The sequence below is a fragment of the Mesocricetus auratus genome, unplaced genomic scaffold, assembly GCF_017639785.1.
Source record: "Mesocricetus auratus isolate SY011 unplaced genomic scaffold, BCM_Maur_2.0 Super-Scaffold_100004, whole genome shotgun sequence".
NCBI lineage: Eukaryota > Metazoa > Chordata > Mammalia > Rodentia > Cricetidae > Mesocricetus > Mesocricetus auratus.
Window position 1 is genome coordinate 45,502,479 of NW_024429189.1, and position 17,753 is coordinate 45,520,231.

General features: G+C 41.5%; 1 protein-coding gene across 19 annotated transcripts in view; it reads right to left on the reverse strand.

The window, feature by feature from the left end:
• The window catches only part of Ttn (titin), a 273,546-nt gene that overhangs the window by 220,213 nt on the left and 35,580 nt on the right, over nt 1-17,753 (reverse strand). For all 19 annotated transcript variants that reach the window (XM_040745671.1, XM_040745672.1, XM_040745669.1 and 16 more), the window contains 15 exons: nt 17,424-17,690; nt 17,064-17,336; nt 16,593-16,856; nt 16,247-16,507; nt 14,219-14,479; nt 13,388-13,651; nt 13,037-13,297; nt 12,663-12,923; nt 11,890-12,150; nt 10,914-11,055; nt 10,661-10,826; nt 8,549-8,780; nt 6,869-7,153; nt 6,588-6,713; nt 2,616-2,804 (listed from right to left, as the gene is read on the reverse strand). In XM_040745671.1, the coding sequence (XP_040601605.1) occupies nt 2,616-2,804; nt 6,588-6,713; nt 6,869-7,153; nt 8,549-8,780; nt 10,661-10,826; nt 10,914-11,055; nt 11,890-12,150; nt 12,663-12,923; nt 13,037-13,297; nt 13,388-13,651; nt 14,219-14,479; nt 16,247-16,507; nt 16,593-16,856; nt 17,064-17,336; nt 17,424-17,690 (3,513 nt within the window). The remainder of the gene's footprint in view (nt 1-2,615; nt 2,805-6,587; nt 6,714-6,868; nt 7,154-8,548; nt 8,781-10,660; nt 10,827-10,913; nt 11,056-11,889; nt 12,151-12,662; nt 12,924-13,036; nt 13,298-13,387; nt 13,652-14,218; nt 14,480-16,246; nt 16,508-16,592; nt 16,857-17,063; nt 17,337-17,423; nt 17,691-17,753) is intronic.

Below are 17,753 nucleotides of genomic sequence, written 5' to 3' on the forward strand. Positions count from 1 at the left end.
CTGCTTAAACACTGTCCCCGGCAAGACACCGACGCTTCCTTTCTGTGGACGCTTCACTCGGATGCCTCCACCATCACACCCTTGTGAGTCTAGACACTATATACACAAGACTGGCTTCTCCAGAAATTGATCAGTGTTGCCACACTTTATGGTGAAGACCTGAAGCCGCAGGGGTAGGGTCTAAGCCGAAGGGAGAGGGTCTTGGCTGCACCCTTCTTCCCTCCAAAATCTTTGGCAGATAGCTCGGGACTTCTGCCCTTTGTGACAGGGGGTCAGTGGGGGCGCAACCCGTCTTTGGAACAGATGCAGCCGTGTGGGTAGAGTTTTGAGATACACTCTCAAGGCGTGTGCACTGCATATTTATGTAACGATCCTTGACATGACTTAGGTTCCTTTCAGAATATTTTGCTCTCCTCCTTTGTGAAGAAGGAATTGTTTGGTGTCCGGGGCTTTGTGGACTCTCTTACGTCTTTCCTAGAACTTGGCTGTCTAGAGCTTACACTGTACAATTCCGTGACCAGAAAAAGAGAAAAGAATGTCAAGTCTGAAACTGACTCCCTTGTCTAGGTCAGTAACATAAAATGGCATTGGAGATGGAGGTGAATGACGCCATCCTCATGCAGACAGCATGCCAGATGCAGTGTGCTCTAGAATGTGGAACCACACAAGAGAAAATTTACTGCCAGGGCCCAGCAATGGGTGGGTACTGAAGGCTTATGCAGACAGCGGACAGCACCTGGCTCCCTTCCTCTGTCATCCTTTCAGCCATGCAGAGTGACACAATCTGGTTCTCTCTCCATCCACACCCGTTTTTATTTATCTGACTATATCTGACACATTACTGGTTCTTCATCATGTGCTTAAATATATTATTAAGCAGAAAGATCGTTTGATGATGAGATGATGCAGTATCATTTGGGAAAACAAACCCCTCTCCTCCAAAAGAAAACAGCCAAGCAAAATTGGTGCCTAACAAAATAGTGGTTTTGTGTTGCATGGAACACATACTTCAGTTACATTCAAGTATGTAGGTTAACCCATAGTTGGAGACTCGGGGAGATGTATTGCAAGTCAGTTGGTTAGTAAATTGTGAACGGATTGAAGTGCTCAGTGCAGCAGGCATCAAGAAATCTCATTAGTAGCAGTGGGAAGGCAGACAGAAATCAAAGTCCTTGGAGCAAGAGGGGCTTTACCTTTTGCAGTCACTGTGAGTGTAGCTGCACAAGTGGCTTCCCCAGCACTATTGGCTGCTCTGCAAGAGTATTTCCCAGCATGCTCTGGGAAAGCATCAACTATAAGCATTAAAGCCATGCCTGTGGACTCCTCAAAATGGAAAACTACATCTTTTGATGGTAGAATTGGCTGGTGGTTATGAAACCACTGGACTGCTGGTTTGGGAACACCAGAAACCCTCGCGTGAAATCTGACTGTCTCCCCGCAGTGCACCCTGAGGCTTGACAGAGGCTGGGTGAAGATGGGCTTTTGGCCAAGGGCCTCCTTCTTAAATGAAACTGATGGAGAGACATGCCATTGGAAGTCTGATGTAACTTCTTCATATTTGCTAAATCCTGAAAAGAAGCATGCCAGTTTTTAATGCTCTTCCCTGCTTAAATCAAAACTCACTTGGAATTGTCTATTTTAAGCTCACCACAGATTTCAGTGAAGAACTAGGCCCCAATCCAATCCTAACATTTTGTCACTATTGAATCAGAGTCACACAAATTCTTGTCCATTTTCCAGATAGACAAGCTCAGACACAAATGGGTTAAAGAATAAAATGAACTACATTGCTCATGAATGCAATAATGGAGAATGCAACTAGATTTAGGGATTATTTTTCCCACTCTGCTTATAAATGAAACTTTTCTAGTTTGTAAACCACTTAAAATTCATTCTTAAGAAAATATATAATTATATTCCTTAAAATTAAAAAAATCCTTATGGATTTCTGTATATATCATATATATTACATTTACTGAGAAAAATAGCATCATTGTGTGTGAAATTATTTTATAATTATTTTATTTGGTGTGTGTGTGTGTGTGTGTGTGTGTGTGTGTGTGTGTGTTTTGCTGGGGAATAAACTTAAGACCTGGAGCATGCTAGGCAAGTGCCATACCACTGAGTCACACTCCCAGACCATTGTTACTCTTGTTTTGAATTAAAGTCCTCAGTGACCAAGAAAGTATTTCTGATTATAGCATAACTAATGAGCAGAAACATTATATCACCTCAACAATGGGTCTCTCAACACTTAGGGGGTCCTTTTTGTCTTGGTGAACCTATAATCTTGTCATCAGATCTAAAATTATCTACTGTAATGTCACATGAAGATGGTCTGGTCTCTAACTCAGTAAGAAAGCAATTATACCCATTTCTTCAGCATTTTCCTCTACAGTCTGATACATGCTGATTAGGAAGCAGAAAGTCAGTGGTGACAATAATACATCACAAATCTTTATGGAGACAAAGCAGGGCAAATAAAAAGACAAGGGCCAAACAGAACTTGTCAATGAGGAGCAGAAACTGTGTGCAATGTGAGGATCAAAAATTAAATGGAAACCATGGCTAGTAACTGTTACTGTTATTGTGAAATTTTAAGAGTCTCACTCTACCTTCCAGTCGCAGGGTGGCGGTGCTGGACACTTGGCCCACAGCATTATTAGCAACGAAAGCGTATGTTCCTTCATCCTCTGGATAAGCCTCAGCAATCTCCAGCTGGTAGGTATCTTCAAACTGTGTCATTCTGAAGAACCGAGATGGCTTGATTTTCTTGTCCTTGCAGTACCAAGACACTTTCAGATCTGCAAAAGAAAACACATTTGTTGTTAAATAAATAAAATTAACAATTTATTGTTAAAGTGAGAGCATCTCTTACTTATCTGTAAGCACCTGTGTGACTACATGGCTCCCATCTTCAAGAAGGAAACATTATTCTAGAAAGATCTAGCTTCTTCTATTGATGAACTAGTTGCAATGTTTCAAACTCAAAAATTTTACTTTTATCCTTTCAAAAAAATGTTTTCTTTAGACAGAATCTTATGTTGCCCACACTGGCCTTGAACTTGCTGTATAGAGGCTGACCTCTGACTTCTAATACACCTGCCTCTAAGTCCTAATTCTGGAATTGCATGCATGTGCCAGCCCTCCTAGCCATCAGTTATAGTCTTGTGACATTTGTGTGCCATGTTCAGTAGCTTGAGAAAGAGTTCATTTGTGAAGCAGGATGAAGGATCTGGAGATTGTGGCTGAGGCATAGGTGAGAATGTGAGGGAAATGTCCACTGTAGTTTGCTAAGGATAAGTAAATGCGAAATCTGAGCAACTCATGTCCCATCAAGCCTAAAACGAACATCCTTACATCTCTACAATGAACCAATGTTAAAGGCTTTAGTAAAATAGTTACATAGAAAGTAACTTTTACAAATGGATAGACAGGGAAAACTCACAGCCTTTAGACATCTTAGACTCATTTGACTATTTCCATGTAATAATTTGGGCTATCTCAATAAAAAGAAAAAATATGAATCAATGATGAAATGTTGCCATATGGCTCTATTTTAAGGGAACACACATGTTTAGTTAAATGTGTTTAGTATCAGAACTGAGACATCTTGGTTTGGAACACAGTTGTGACAATTTCCTTGCAACTCAGCCATTCAGAATCTTGGCGCCTTCCTTGATCTGTGAATGACACCCTTTTCACAGTGACAGCAGCAATGTATGAACTACAGGATCTTCCTTCTAAAGAGTGGGACCTTCCTGTTCCCTAGGTCATAAGATACATTAGAAACGGTATGCTGGCCGTATAGTTTGGTAGCCTCTGACCTGGACATGCCACTTAATCTCTCTAGATCACGGTTCTTATCTGTAAAAGGGATGCATAAGAATTCATGGACTAAACACTGCACACATGTGCTGTGAGAGCTCAGTGACCACACCACATGATGACTCACAATCCACTGAAGGAAGAGGCTCATTGTAGCAATATGTCTGATGCCAAGGGAGACCAGCAGTGTCTTCAGTAACATGTAAAAGGCTAAGGGCGTGTGATAGGTAAATGTCAAAAACGATTAAACAGCTATTCCATGCATGAACTAAACTGTATGTGCACGCATGGGTGTGTGTTTCATCTCCAGGGTGAAGAGTTTGGTATGTCTCATTACAAGGTGCTGTGCTTATTTCTACTGACGATTGTGCCATTGGTGGACTGATTGGAACACCATGGAAAACAAAGGATGGGAATTGCTAGCAACCGAATGCAGTAAATGGAGAGAAAAACATAGAACCTCTCTTGGCAGAGCATTTGCTCCATCTGGCTAGCACACCGCTGCCTGAGTTGCTCATTGGCTGACTGCAGCTTCTGTGAGCCCTCCCCCCACCTGCCACTCATTCCCTCTCACCTTTATATCTGGTTCCTAACCCTCACTCTGTTACTTCCGGAATATATTCCCAGCTACCCTTTCTTCTCCCTCTGGGTCTGCCTGGTGAGGGCCTCATCGGTCAGTACCTTCCAAGCTTCTCCCTTCCTCCCCTCATCTTCTTTATCTAGAAAACTTTTTTCCTCTTTTGCCCAACACAGTATTATTTCTAAAGACAGACTGGATCAGGTCATATAGAGGCTAAAAAAAAATAAAAAATCCCTGGGTGACTCCTTGGTTGCAAACAAGACCGACTCTAAAATCTAGGCACAGAACAGAGAGTTCTGGTGTCTGGCTTTTGTCTTCCTTTTGCCTATTCCTGACAACTAAACTTTAACTGTAAGTGGCTTCCAGGCCATCAAATTCGAAGTCCTCTGTGACTTGTAAAAGTGTTCCTCTCTGCCTGTTATGTGTGTTTGCTCTGATCCTACCACCCCTTGTTCAGTGCACACACCTTCTCCAGCTGTCTCTCTGACAGAGAACATTTAGTTTATGTGACAGCATTTATGACTGTGCGGTTTAGACACACCTCTTAGAAGGCAAGAGCCAGTCTGGCCACTCCCAGCATTTAGCGTCTCCATAGCAAAGGAGGAGTTTAAGCATTGTTAGAATAAAATTGGAGAGGGTGCTTAGGAATGTAGTGAACATCTTTCATCATTATATTAATAATTCTTTATTATTTAAATAATCTGTCATTCTCTAAGCCTCTAAGTGGTTCAGGCTTATTTTCTGTAGAACAAGCAAATGTTAAATTTACACTTTTCCAAATTTCCTCTTCACCAGTAGGGGGCACCAGAGACCTTCAGCAGATAATGTTTTCCTAGCGAGACAGCAGCCTGAAAGTGTTCACTCAGGCTTCAGAAGATATCCAGGCTTTATTCTTCCCTACTCTGAAAGTGTAGGGCCAAGGGATTTGAAACCTCAGAATCCTCTCCAGTTTGTGGGAGGCAGGATGCACTCTTGTAGGAAGTACATGGCCAGGGTAGGTGGTGTAAATATTTTCAGTCTCAGGAATAAAACATCATTCATTTGGAGGTTTCTGGAATGTCGCTTCATTTCATGAACTTAATTTATATCATATTAAAGACATGTCTGTATGAGGGTGCATAAATATTATTACATATAGGCAGTTAATGTTGCTGTAAAGCTACAAGGTCTACTCTAACACAGATATCAATTATGCAGAAATGATTTTTCCTTATTGACTCTATAGTTTTGTAGAAAACTTAGGATGAATTTTTGTAACATTTAAGATAAAACTATAATATGAACTGTAGACTAAAAACCATTATACACATATTGTTATAATGATTGCTACTTAGATGATTGTGTGTGTGTCTGTAAAATTTTCCTTTAAAGTTCAATGACTCTGTGTGTGTGTGTGTGTGTGTGTGTGTGTGTGTGTGTAGTATAGATTAGGATATTTCATTTTAAAATGAAATTACTACATTAGAAGGACATTATCAAACTATTTTCCATTTACTGGTATTCAGCATATCTCAAAAAACTACACTTCAAAGACACAAAGTCCATAGAATCCACCAACATTTTATATCCAGTGCGAGTCTCTAAGGCTCTAATAAATAGATGCATTAGCACCAGTCACTTGGGAGTCCTGCCTATGGGTGCTTTACATACATCATACTTTAATTATACTCATAAGCTGAATAGGTCTATTAGGTTTCTTGATTAGCATCTCTACCCTAGAGGAGGACACCATTAGTTCAGAAGACTTATTGAAATCCTAACTGGTTTAGGAAAACAGCTATTGGCAAGGCAGAAATTGAGTTATAAACTAATGGAAGAAGAGTAATAAAACAATAGCTACCAAGCCTTGAGAATTCCCCTGTAGTGGTTGCTGCACAAAACCAAGAAAAAGAGGAAGTAATTTTCATCTAGAGTAAATCACTCACTCATTCCTTTGATTGATGTGAGCATCTGAGGTCAGGCCACAATCATACTTAATATTTTCTTTTCAAAGTCAAGTGAGGGGTTGGCTGTTGGCACTTGATAAATATGCTTACAATTAAAAATGAAGCTGATGACTCTGAGTGATGGTTTATTTGTTTGTGAGACATCTTCATGATGGAAGAAAGGTTGAAGGACTCTGTGCCCCACACCATCCTTTGCAAGCACCAATAATGACACCTTTTTATTAAGTACCTACCTGTTCCTGAAACTTGGCATTGGAATCGTGCTGGCCGCCCCTCAGATGTGACTGTGTCCTGAAGTGGGGTGATGATGGCAGGGGGATAAACTGGCATTTCCTGATCTGGAGACACAACTTCTGGAACTAAAGAAAGAAACCATAGAGTTTGTCATGGTTGTCCTCACATCTCTCCCATTTGGGCACCCACAGTTCTGTCTTTATTTCACAGGGCACTGTTCACAGACTCAGGTAGTAATCTATTGTTACTACCCTGGGAGAGCTCTGGGCCGGCTTCCTACCTTCCACAGAAAGAGAAGCTGAGGTTGTGGCTACTCCGTAGTCATTCTTGGCTTCACAGGTATAGACAGCCGCATCCTCTGGGAAGGCTTCAATGAGCAAAAGTGTGTACTCCTGCCCATCGTGGAGAAACTTGCACTTGAAGCCAGTGGAGAGCAGCTGCTCCTCTTTGTACCAGGAAATTTTGGGCTGTGGCCTTCCCGATATCACAGCGCAGAAGCGAGCAGGCTTGCCGGACTGCACAGTTACAGGCTGGAGCTCCTGCAGGACTTGGGGTGGTTCAGGAGCTAGAAGACAGCACCAGGAAAGAGCCCATGAAGGATGAGGGGTAAGCAGCATGTGATGCTTCATGCATTTGCTTCAAGATGGCTATGCGCCTGGAAACAAAACCCCAGTGTTGCGATATCTTTACTGGCATCTTGATATTTTTTGCACTGAGAGTTTTTTTTCCTTTCAAGGAAGGGAAAGAACTTAAGATAGATTTTTAAAAGTCTCATGAGGGGCACTGAGAGTGTCAGGCACCTAAGCATGACATTAGTATTCTGGTTCATAGTTGGTGCACACCAACAGACAGCTAAAAATCTAGAACAATTCTCATCTCCTACCTACTTTAAAATGTTATGTGAGCAAATTCCGCGGTGAAGAGGCTTACCATGTTCAGGTTTGTTTGCTTTACAAGTATTTATGCATATGCCACATTTCTCTGCTACATACAGGGGCTGATGGGATGTAAGCCTTGGCTGGCTGAATACCATTCCATATCAGTAGAGTGCCAATGAACAGATTTTAAAAATTCAGCTTTGTGATTATGCTAATCAGTGTATATTCTCGGTGTTGGATGACAAGACCACTAACAGGAAGAAAGGCTGATACAGGCTGGCATCTGGTACAACTTCCTCACTTCTCTGCACTTCTGCCTCTCTGCTACTGCTCTAAGAGGAAACCGGGGCCAAGGTATATTCTTTATGAATGTCGATACAGCTCCTAGTACCCCTTTACCACACCTAGGGGAGTTTTCTCCAAGACAGTCAGAGATGTGGCTGGGATGCAGGTTCTACTCTTTTCTGTGTGTCTAGGTTAGGCTCGGGCCTGTCAAGCTCTAAGTTCAGAGCTAGCATTTCTAATGAGGAAAGCAGAGGTTTAATGACATCCTCCTGAGGACTATTAGGGAGCTTCTGGTAGCATGAGGAATTCCACTTCCAAAGGCAAAGCACTGATCTTAAAGCTCGGGGCAGAGTCCCATTCCATTCTGCCCGTGGCTCTCTAGGCACACCAGGGTCTCAAAGGAGATCTCTGGGTTTGCAATCAAGGTTGGAAATGTCTCCATCACTTGTATAGAGGTGCTATTTACACTGAAACAGTTAGAACAGAGAACTATGATAGCTTAATGCCATATACGGAAAGCCATCTGGAGTATATTATAGTTGACACACGGTGAATGTTCAGTAGTGTCAATCAAACAAATGAAGTCCCGGCCAGCAGGTGCTTCCTGAAAGTGACATCTCACTAGTCCTTTCAGCAGCCACTCTTTTCCCACAGGGCTGATGTGAGCACAAATGCAGTTACATCCAGATGAGTGCCATGGGTTCCTTAGAGAATTCTCAGGCACCACCACTGTGTTAGTGGAATAAAAGGATTATTCCAGATGAAACCACAAAACATACTGAAGTCCAACCACATACCATTGACATAGAGAGTCACAGAACTCCTGTTTCTTCCTGCCACAAAGGTGTATTCTCCTGCATCGCTGTGTCTAGTCTCAGATATAAACATCCGGTGGATTCTCCTCTCCACCACATACTGGTGTCGCTCTTGAACTTGGAAATTGATTTCAATGCCATCTTTATACCAGTGGGCATCCACGTCATCTTCATTGACCTCAAACTCAACAACAGCACGCTGCTTCTCGATGACCTGTTGATGGGACAACACAGGAAGAAAACTGAAAATTAATCTGGCTCTAGTCCAGTTCATCCATTTCTAAAGCTGTTCACTGAAAGAGCAGGTCATCATGACATCGTAAGCTGGCTGATTATGGTGCATTTAAATTTTTTCCTGCGCACATTTTTGGATAAGTGGTACCCAAATCTCTTGTGAAGGGAATCAAACTCATACCTGGGCTTAATGAGGGGATGCTGCTCCAGGAGACAATTATTTCATCTTTAAATGTCTGTGCTTTAATAAATAATACCTGAAATGATGACATTTTACATCTGGGGGCCTTTAATTATTTACAGAGGTCTTTGAAGTTCCCCTTCAATCTGATTTCACATCATATGCACTATAATTCTATGAGCTAGAGAACAAATACTCTCAGTCTAAGAGTGACAAAACCAAAGTTCAGAACAAAAAGATGAGGGAAGAGGAGCTCAGCTGGTCATGTGAGTCCTCACCGCAAATGGTTTTTTGTTTTATTTAACACAGAACAAGCTCTCTAAAAGTATGATTGTTTTTTCTGGAAGAGAAAAGCGATGAATCTGAACTCAAAATGAATTTCTTAGAATATACTCTCTCCATTGTTTCCTTTGGAAAGATCAGCATTTGTAAGGGTAAGTGCTGTAAGCACAGTGGATGTTATGGTGGCTTGCATGAGCATGGCCCCCAGAGGCTCATGTGTTTGAACCAGTTAGTGGAACTGTCTAGGGAGGATGAGGGAGTCTGGCCTTGTTGGAGGAGGTGTGTCACTGAGGTTTCCAAAACCTATGCTGGGCCAAGTCTTTCCTCTCTGTCTGTTGCCTGTGGATCAGACCGGAATGCTCTAAGGTACCATGCCTGTCTTCTTTCCACCATGATGATCATAACCAACTCTCTGAAACTGTAAGCAAGCTCCCAGTTAAGTCTTTTCTTTACAAGAGTTGCCTTGGCTGTGGTGTCTCTTAACAGCAATAGAACAGTGACTAAGACCAATAGCAAAGTGTCTGTTTAGCATCCTTAGTATGAATCCAGAACTGTTCATACTGGGATTACTCTTAGACTCACAGCAAGCACTCACAGACACTTGAATCCTATATACCTGCCTCTTCATGGGGAGAAAGGGGGAATTTGCCATCTCCTAGATTTTCTTATTTCTAGCTTATGTGTGAATGTCACAATTTAAATTTTAGTATGTTTTTGACTGGAGCCCCATGGGACAAAGTCATTTGTTTAACAAGCATAGTTTCTACAACTGTTTTAAAATTTTACCTTATGTGTTTGGGTGTTTTGCCTGAACGTATGCCTATGCACCATTTGCATGCCTAGTGGCAGAGGAAGTCAGAAGTAGGCACCAGATTCCCTGGAACTGGGGTTACAGTTGCTTGTAATTTGCCATATGGGTACCTGGAGTCAAATCCAGGTTCTCTGGGGAAGCAGCCATGGCTCCCACTTAGCCATCTCTGCAACCCATCTACAGTTTTTTTTTTTCTGCAGCTGTTTTAATGAAAGAAATTAGCTAAACAGTGAAAGGACATACTTGTTGAGTGGCAAGAAACTGTGAGTTACCTAATGGCAACACAAGAATCTAAGCCAATAAGGGCAAGCTGACTTCATCCTTTCAAATACTGTGATTAGAAAAGTTAAAAAGTCAGAAATTGAGCCGGGCGGTGGTGGCGCACGCCTTTAATCCCAGCACTCGGGAGGCAGAGGCAGGCGGATCTCTGTGAGTTCGAGGCCAGGCTGGACCGACAGCCTCCAAAACAATACAGAGAAACCCTGTCTCGTAAAACCAAAAAAAAAAAAAAGTCAGAAATTGAAGCATGAGAGTGGATTACGTACTATTGATGATTTGTCAAGAAAACTCAATATGTGGACCATACCTGGACCTCCTTTTTAATACTGCGGATGCGCACATCCCTGCCCTCCACAAAGAGGTTAGCAGCTGACATGTTGCCCCCTGCCACCACCGTGTACTTCCCAGCATCGGACATCCGTGTCGAGGGGATCAGGAGACGGTGAACGTATCTCTCCTTCTGAATCTTTATCCTGTGGGAGGAAGCAAACTGGAGCTCAATGCATGGGATTCACAAGGAAATTGGAAGAGTTGGAACACAGCAAGGCAGAGTAACGGACCTGTCTGCCAGCTGAAGCTCTTGGCCATCTTTCATCCACTGGACAGTAATGTCGGGTTCAGAAACTTCACATTCAAACATGGCTCGTTTCTTCTCCAGAACCTTAATGTCCTTAATGTGTTTCCTAAATTCGATATGACGAGCTGCAAACCAGAACATAAAAAAATTAGCACTTGACATCTTTACTGATACATAAGTCACATGCTATTCAATTTATACATTTGCAGAGGTATCTGACCTATAGATACAGGGCTGCTTCCACCCCAGTATAACTATGAATGTGGCCCAACACAGAATCTGTAAACTTCAAACATTTAGGAATGGTTTGGAACTTATTTTGTAAATTTATCACATTGTTCTTAACCATGAAAAAGACACCATCTTGTTACATTGCCATGCAAAATGAAAGTGTGCATATTTTCAATTAATTAGTTAATGCATTGGATACACCAAATGAACAACCTCGAATTAATGTGTGGGCCAGGCCAGTGTGGCTCAGAGAAACCAAAAGGTTAGACAATCCTTATGACTTAGGGTGTATAATTTAATGTGCATATTAGAGTGTATAATTCAATGGCTTCCACTGTATATATTGTAGAGCCATCACCATAATTTTAAGGGCATTTCACTTTTCTCGAGAAGAACTCGGACGTCTCTTGGCCATCATATTCACTTCCCATCGCCTCCCGCTAGACTGAAGCTAATGATCTATGTCTCAATATACGCGTGTGTTAAAGCCATTTCATGTAAGTGGGTTCATACAGTGTGTGTTGCTCTGGCTGGTTCCTTTCATTTCATGTATTTCCAGCATTTACCCATATTACAACGTGTGTTAATAACTTCTTTTTATTTCAATTACCACCCTGATTGTATGGACATACCACATCCTATTTGTCTATTCTTTCATTGAAAGATTCATATTCTGTGTGGTACACTTGGCTTCTTTTTTTCTTATGGATACATTTAGGGAACCTTACCTTCAACATAAAGGGTAGCTGTCGATGTGGCTTTTCCAGCCACAAAAGTGTAGTCAGCGGCATCTCCAAAGTGAACATTTCTGATGTTCAGGGAGTGGGTGAGCTTCTTGGTTCTCATCTGGCACCTGTCAGTTGATTTGATTTCCACACCATTCTTTAACCATTTATAAGAAATGCCTTCATAGTTTACTGTCACCTCAAAAGTTATGGTGTCTTTTTCTTCAGCATTGATGTCTTTCAGCATGGATGTTATCATGATTGCTGCAGAGGAGGAATAAGAAACTCCTGAGTCTGCTCTGTGACTGTGCAGTAGGTTATAACAAGTGCATTATGGGAGTTTCTAATGGTTTCTGTCTATGTGTGTCATAATTTAGGGGTAGGAGCTTTGACACTGTTCATGTATGAGAGAAGGCTGGCTGAAAGAGCGACAGGGACATAAAGTGGGTGACACAGAACCATCTCTTTAGGTATACTTTTGATGATATTGTAATTAGAAACTTGTATCCATATGAAGAGGCTAGCAGAACTCATTGTGACCACACTAGATACTCTATCAAGAATGTTTTCAATAACTTAAATGATTTGGAGACAAAAGTGTAGAATATGAAAGAGTAACTCTGCTAAATATTTAGGTAAGTGTATGTGCACACATACCACCTATTCATGTACATACACACATATACACACCACCTATGCAGGTTCACACACGCATACATACAAACCACCTATCCAGGCACACACACACACACATATATACCTATATGTTTACTTACGGGTCACTGTCAGGGTAGCACTGACTTGGTCATTGCCACAAACAAATGTGTATTCTGCGGAGTCCTCGGTGCTCGTGTTCATGATGATCAGCTGGTGGAGTTTGCCTTGCACAACAATCTTGAACTTTTCACTCATCTCAATTTCCACACCGTTCTTCAGCCACATGGAAGGAACATTGAAGTGGGACACCTCACACTCAAAAGAGGCAGCTTTGGTTTCAGGAACCTCAATATTTTTCATAGTCTTTGTGATATGTAGTGCTTGGGGGGATCAGAAAGCAGCTCAGTTAGTGTGTTTTTAAGCACAGAGGGAGGAAAACAGTAGCCAGCCCAGAGTCACCCGGGGAATGCCACACAGGCTGCCAAACACTTACTCTCTACAAACAGCTTCGCTTTGCACTCCAGCTGCCCCACCATGGCCGTGTACTCCCCAGCGTCGGAGGGGGAGATGTTCTGCAGCATCAGCTTGTGGACCTTCCTCTCTGAGACCAGTCTGTGCTTGTCACTTGGCTTAATCTCCACATTCTTATGGAACCATTTTACCGGAACTGTGTCATGGGAAACACTGACTTCAAAGGCAACAGTAGCATTTTCCAGGGCAGTCACATCCTTTGGTTTTTTAATGATCTTGACAGCTAATGGGGAAAGATGGAGAAATTCAGTAATACAATTAACACAATGGAAGCCACAGGTTTTCTACCTGTACAAAGTTCGAGTCAACTTACTCTCTACATGCAGCCTGGCACTGGCTCCTAGCCTTCCAAGTTTGAAGCCATAGACAGATTCATCTACCAGGGTGCAGTTCTTAATCTTCAGAGAATATAATGTTCCTTGGACTGAGATCTCATACTTGTCATTGGAATCCAAGACGACTCCATTTTTGATCCACTGGACACCTTTGACATCTGGGTGTGTAAGTTCCACAGAGAAGATAGCGTCCTGTGTCTCTGTCACTGTGAGGTTCCGCAGTGTCTTCTTAATTTTGACAGCTTAAGAGGAGGTAAGAATTGGTTTAGAAAATAGCAATCATGAGCAGCAAGCAAAAGAAGTTCTCAATTTGATCACCACCAGTCAGCACGCAAAAGAATGGTTAGCCAACACTTTATAACTCGGTAGTCCCTCATTTCAAAAGACACTTAAGAAAATCTGAGATCCAGTTGGAACTGGACATTGTGCAGTGATATGAAGTTTTCATATCATATTCTAACAGCCTAATAGACTGTTTGGAGAAGGGATGAGGTATCAGAGTGTCTGATGCAGCTGTTTCACAGACCCTAAATGAAGCTTTCATCTCTCTCTCTCTCTCTCTCTCTCTCTCTCTCTCTCTCTCTCTCTCTCTATCACACACACACACACACACACACACACACAAATACATCTGATGAAAACTTGCACATTCTCCTACAGGATTCATAAAGAAAAGTTGATGGAATAATGATATTATAAAGTGAAAATGCTTGTGACCTTAAATGGCCATTCAGTTTGATTTTCCTGATAGTAACAGTTAGGAAAGTGGCAAGATTTGGGGATGAGAAGGCTATCATTCCATGACTGACCTTCCACTTTCAGCTTAGCAGATGTTTTGGAGGTGGCCACCTTGTAGGTGTATTCTCCCACATCGTCTAACTTGGCAGCAGCGATGACAAGTCTCCTTTTGTGGCCATCAGATTCACTTCTGAAGTTGTTACTCAGAGCCAAGGGTTTTCCATCCTTCAGCCACGCTCCCTCAGACTCAGGGTTGGCAACTTCACACTCAAACACAGCTTCCTGGGATTCAGCTACCGTCTGATCTGTGAGTGGCTTGGAGATGGCGCCCCCTTCAGAACAAGAGTGGGATTTGTGTGAGTCCTTTAAAATATCCACAGACTGAAGAAACCATTGCACAATTAAACATCAAATACCAAATTTTAAAAACATGGTTTTAAACATAAAAAGGTTACTTTTACCTCTATTTAGAAAGTACCACAGAAATCACTTATTCTTGATATGCATGACTAAAAGCCAGAAAATACATTGTGCAAAGGAAAAAAACCAGTTTAATAAAAAATTCTGAAATCTGTAACACAGATAGCTTTCAACTCAATTCCTTATTTTAGGAAGCCTGCTATTTGGTCCTCTAGGAATTATTATCTTAGTGCAAGCTTTATATTCAGGAAAAGTTTGCTGAGCAAAATGTCAAAGTCAATAATGTATTTATTGTTCACTTATTTGGTACAATGTCTTACATTGCAACACACTTTGGCCCCACACTCATGGGAATCCTTCTGCTTCAGCCTTCCAAGTGCTGGGATTATAGGCATTAAATCATCATGTTCAGCTTTCATTGGTATTCTTAAAAGAAACATCAAATATGTTTCTTATATACCACAAGCCCCTGAATTGAAATGTCATCTCTTCTTCAATGTTTTTTACTGTTGCCTTACCCCATTGTCACTGGAAGCAAAAGTAACTGCTTTCACTACTTAGTTGCTTAGGCACCTGTTTTCCCCTAAATCCTAAATTCAAGGAAAGGCACACACACACACACACACACACACACACACACACACACACACACACTTCACTTTTAGGTTTTGAGTTTCTAGTAATCTCTTGCCTATGGCAGATACTTTTAAAATGCCAAGGAAGTCACATAAGGACTTAAGGCCTTTTGTTTTATAAACTTAAAATGATATTGGAAATAATCTTGTAAATGTAAAGGACTTGAGATTTTATTTTATAGGTCTTTTATGTCCAAGTTACTAAGGAAATAAGTCATAATGTATACATCATGAGACTTACACATCAACTAGGACACACTTTTACTATCTGACCTGCTTATATACCAGAAGAGTCAAAACTGAGCAGAGCATCTCATTCCCTCAATGCTCAAACTGTAATGGACCAAAACTGATAATGATGACGTCTACTTCTGTGTGGACAAGTGGACTATAATTACTATTCTTCCATCTAGAGCTAAGGATTTCTACCAAATGGGAAACGTTGTGTTTCCCTTTCATGTCATGAAATACAGATGAATTAAGTTGTATTTATAATAGAAAATAATCATTGGGTCCACAAAAATGAAGTAAGAGGAACATGTTTAAAGGATAAAGAATGCTTTCAAAAATGAATCTTTATTGAAGCAAAGTTTAAATGAATCTCAGTTTAGACAACATTTTCATCATCTATCCTGAGGAGTGCATAGAGAAGAGAGAGACGCTGTCAGTTCTATGTGCATGGGCATATGCTCTGGTGTGGGGAAAGGAAACAGGGAATAAGCCACATGCATAGTAAGGACCATGAAAGAGTCCAGGACAAAGGCATCCAGGATTGGAGAAAGGAGTGGAGAGGTTAAAGAAAGCTCCACGGAGGAGCCAGCACCTGAGAGCGACAAATGGTTGCATCTGAAGTAGGGCTAGGTGAGCCCTCACAATTTAGACTGGTAGAGTCAGAATGAGGGTACTATTAGCCTTGAGATCAATGAGATAAGAAGCACAGTAGTGGGAAGCAGATGAGGATTTCAGGGGGAATGAAAACAATGCCTTTATAATTACACTATTTGCTCCTCAGAAGAACTGTGATTGAATGATCAATATACAAACCTGCCACGGTAAGCTTTCCTGAGGTTGTATTTTCTCCAGCATAAAATGCATATTCTCCTTCATCATCTTTCATCATATTCAGGACTGTCAGTTTGTATATCTTCCCATGAGCTTCAATTTTATATTTAGAACTGGGTTTAATTTCCTTGCCCTTAAAATTCCATAAGACATCAATTCCTGAATGAGACAGCTCAACCTCGAAGACCACATTTTGAGTTTCTGTGCATGTCAGGTCACGGAGACCTCTGATGATTTTAATTTCTAGGGAAAAAGAAAATATTCGGTGGTCATTTTTACAGTGAGACTGCAAAATGCTTAATGACTAGTTGTATGGAGCGATCCTTACTCTCTACAGAGAGGTTACAGCTGGTTTCGACTCTGCCAACCATCAGCTTGTAAGGTCCTTCATCAGAAGCATGAGTTCGGTTAATCACAAGTCTCTGTTTGGTGCCTTTGACAATGGATTGTACACGGTCATCAGGCTTGATTTGTTCATCATTGAGGTACCATTTAACAGAAGTTACATCAGGGACTGAGACCTTGCATTCAAGTACAGCCTTGGTGCCTTCAATCACATTGACATCTTTTAGTGGTGTTATCACATCAACACCTGCAAAGGAAGACAAGCAAAGAATTGTATCAGTGTGAGTTTTGTTTAAATGTCTGCACAGTCAAGCTTTTTAGCTCAATGTCAATGGGAACATAAAACTAGATCTCAGCATAGAGACCTGGTTTTTATGTGAAACACCACAGATGTGATCCCCAGCATTACAATTTTTAAAGGAGAAAAATAAACATAAAACTATGTAAGACTCACTATAGACAGAGACATGCCCACTGGTAGAGAGTCCGAGGGCAGGAATAGTGAAGGAGTAATTCCCAGCATCCTCTTTGGTCATATCTTCAATAAGCAGCATGTGGGACTGTTTGTCTATCACAATGTGAACCCTGTCACTGTGCTGTACTTCTTGGCCATCTTTCATCCAGATGCCTTCCACATTTTCTAGGGAGACTTTGACTTCAAGCTGAACAATGTCACCCTCGCAGACCTTTTGATCACTAAGTCCTTGGAGAATCGCAATAGGTCGGGCTGTGAAAGATGGGGAGAAAAGAATGTCATCATTTTCTCATTAACCCTACTGCTGCACACTGCAGTGTCAGGGATGAGAAGACTCACGCTTCATCTTCAGTTTGCAGGTTGTCTTCTTCCCATCGACAACGAAGCTGTACTCTCCCTGGTCCTCTTTGGTTACATCCTTGACTGTGAGGTTTTGGCGCCCACGGCGGGATGTGATTGAGTATTTGCCATTGGACTTTAGCTCCACATCGTTGTGATACCATTTGCCTTCTATGTTTTCTGGGGATATAATACACTCTAACTCTCCTGAGTATGACTCTGGGACTTCTATGTCCTGAAGTTCTTTCAGGAACTCAACAACTGCACCTGAAGAATAAGATGAATATGAATTAATGTCTTGGGAGAGTTATGGAGCTAGAGTACAGATAG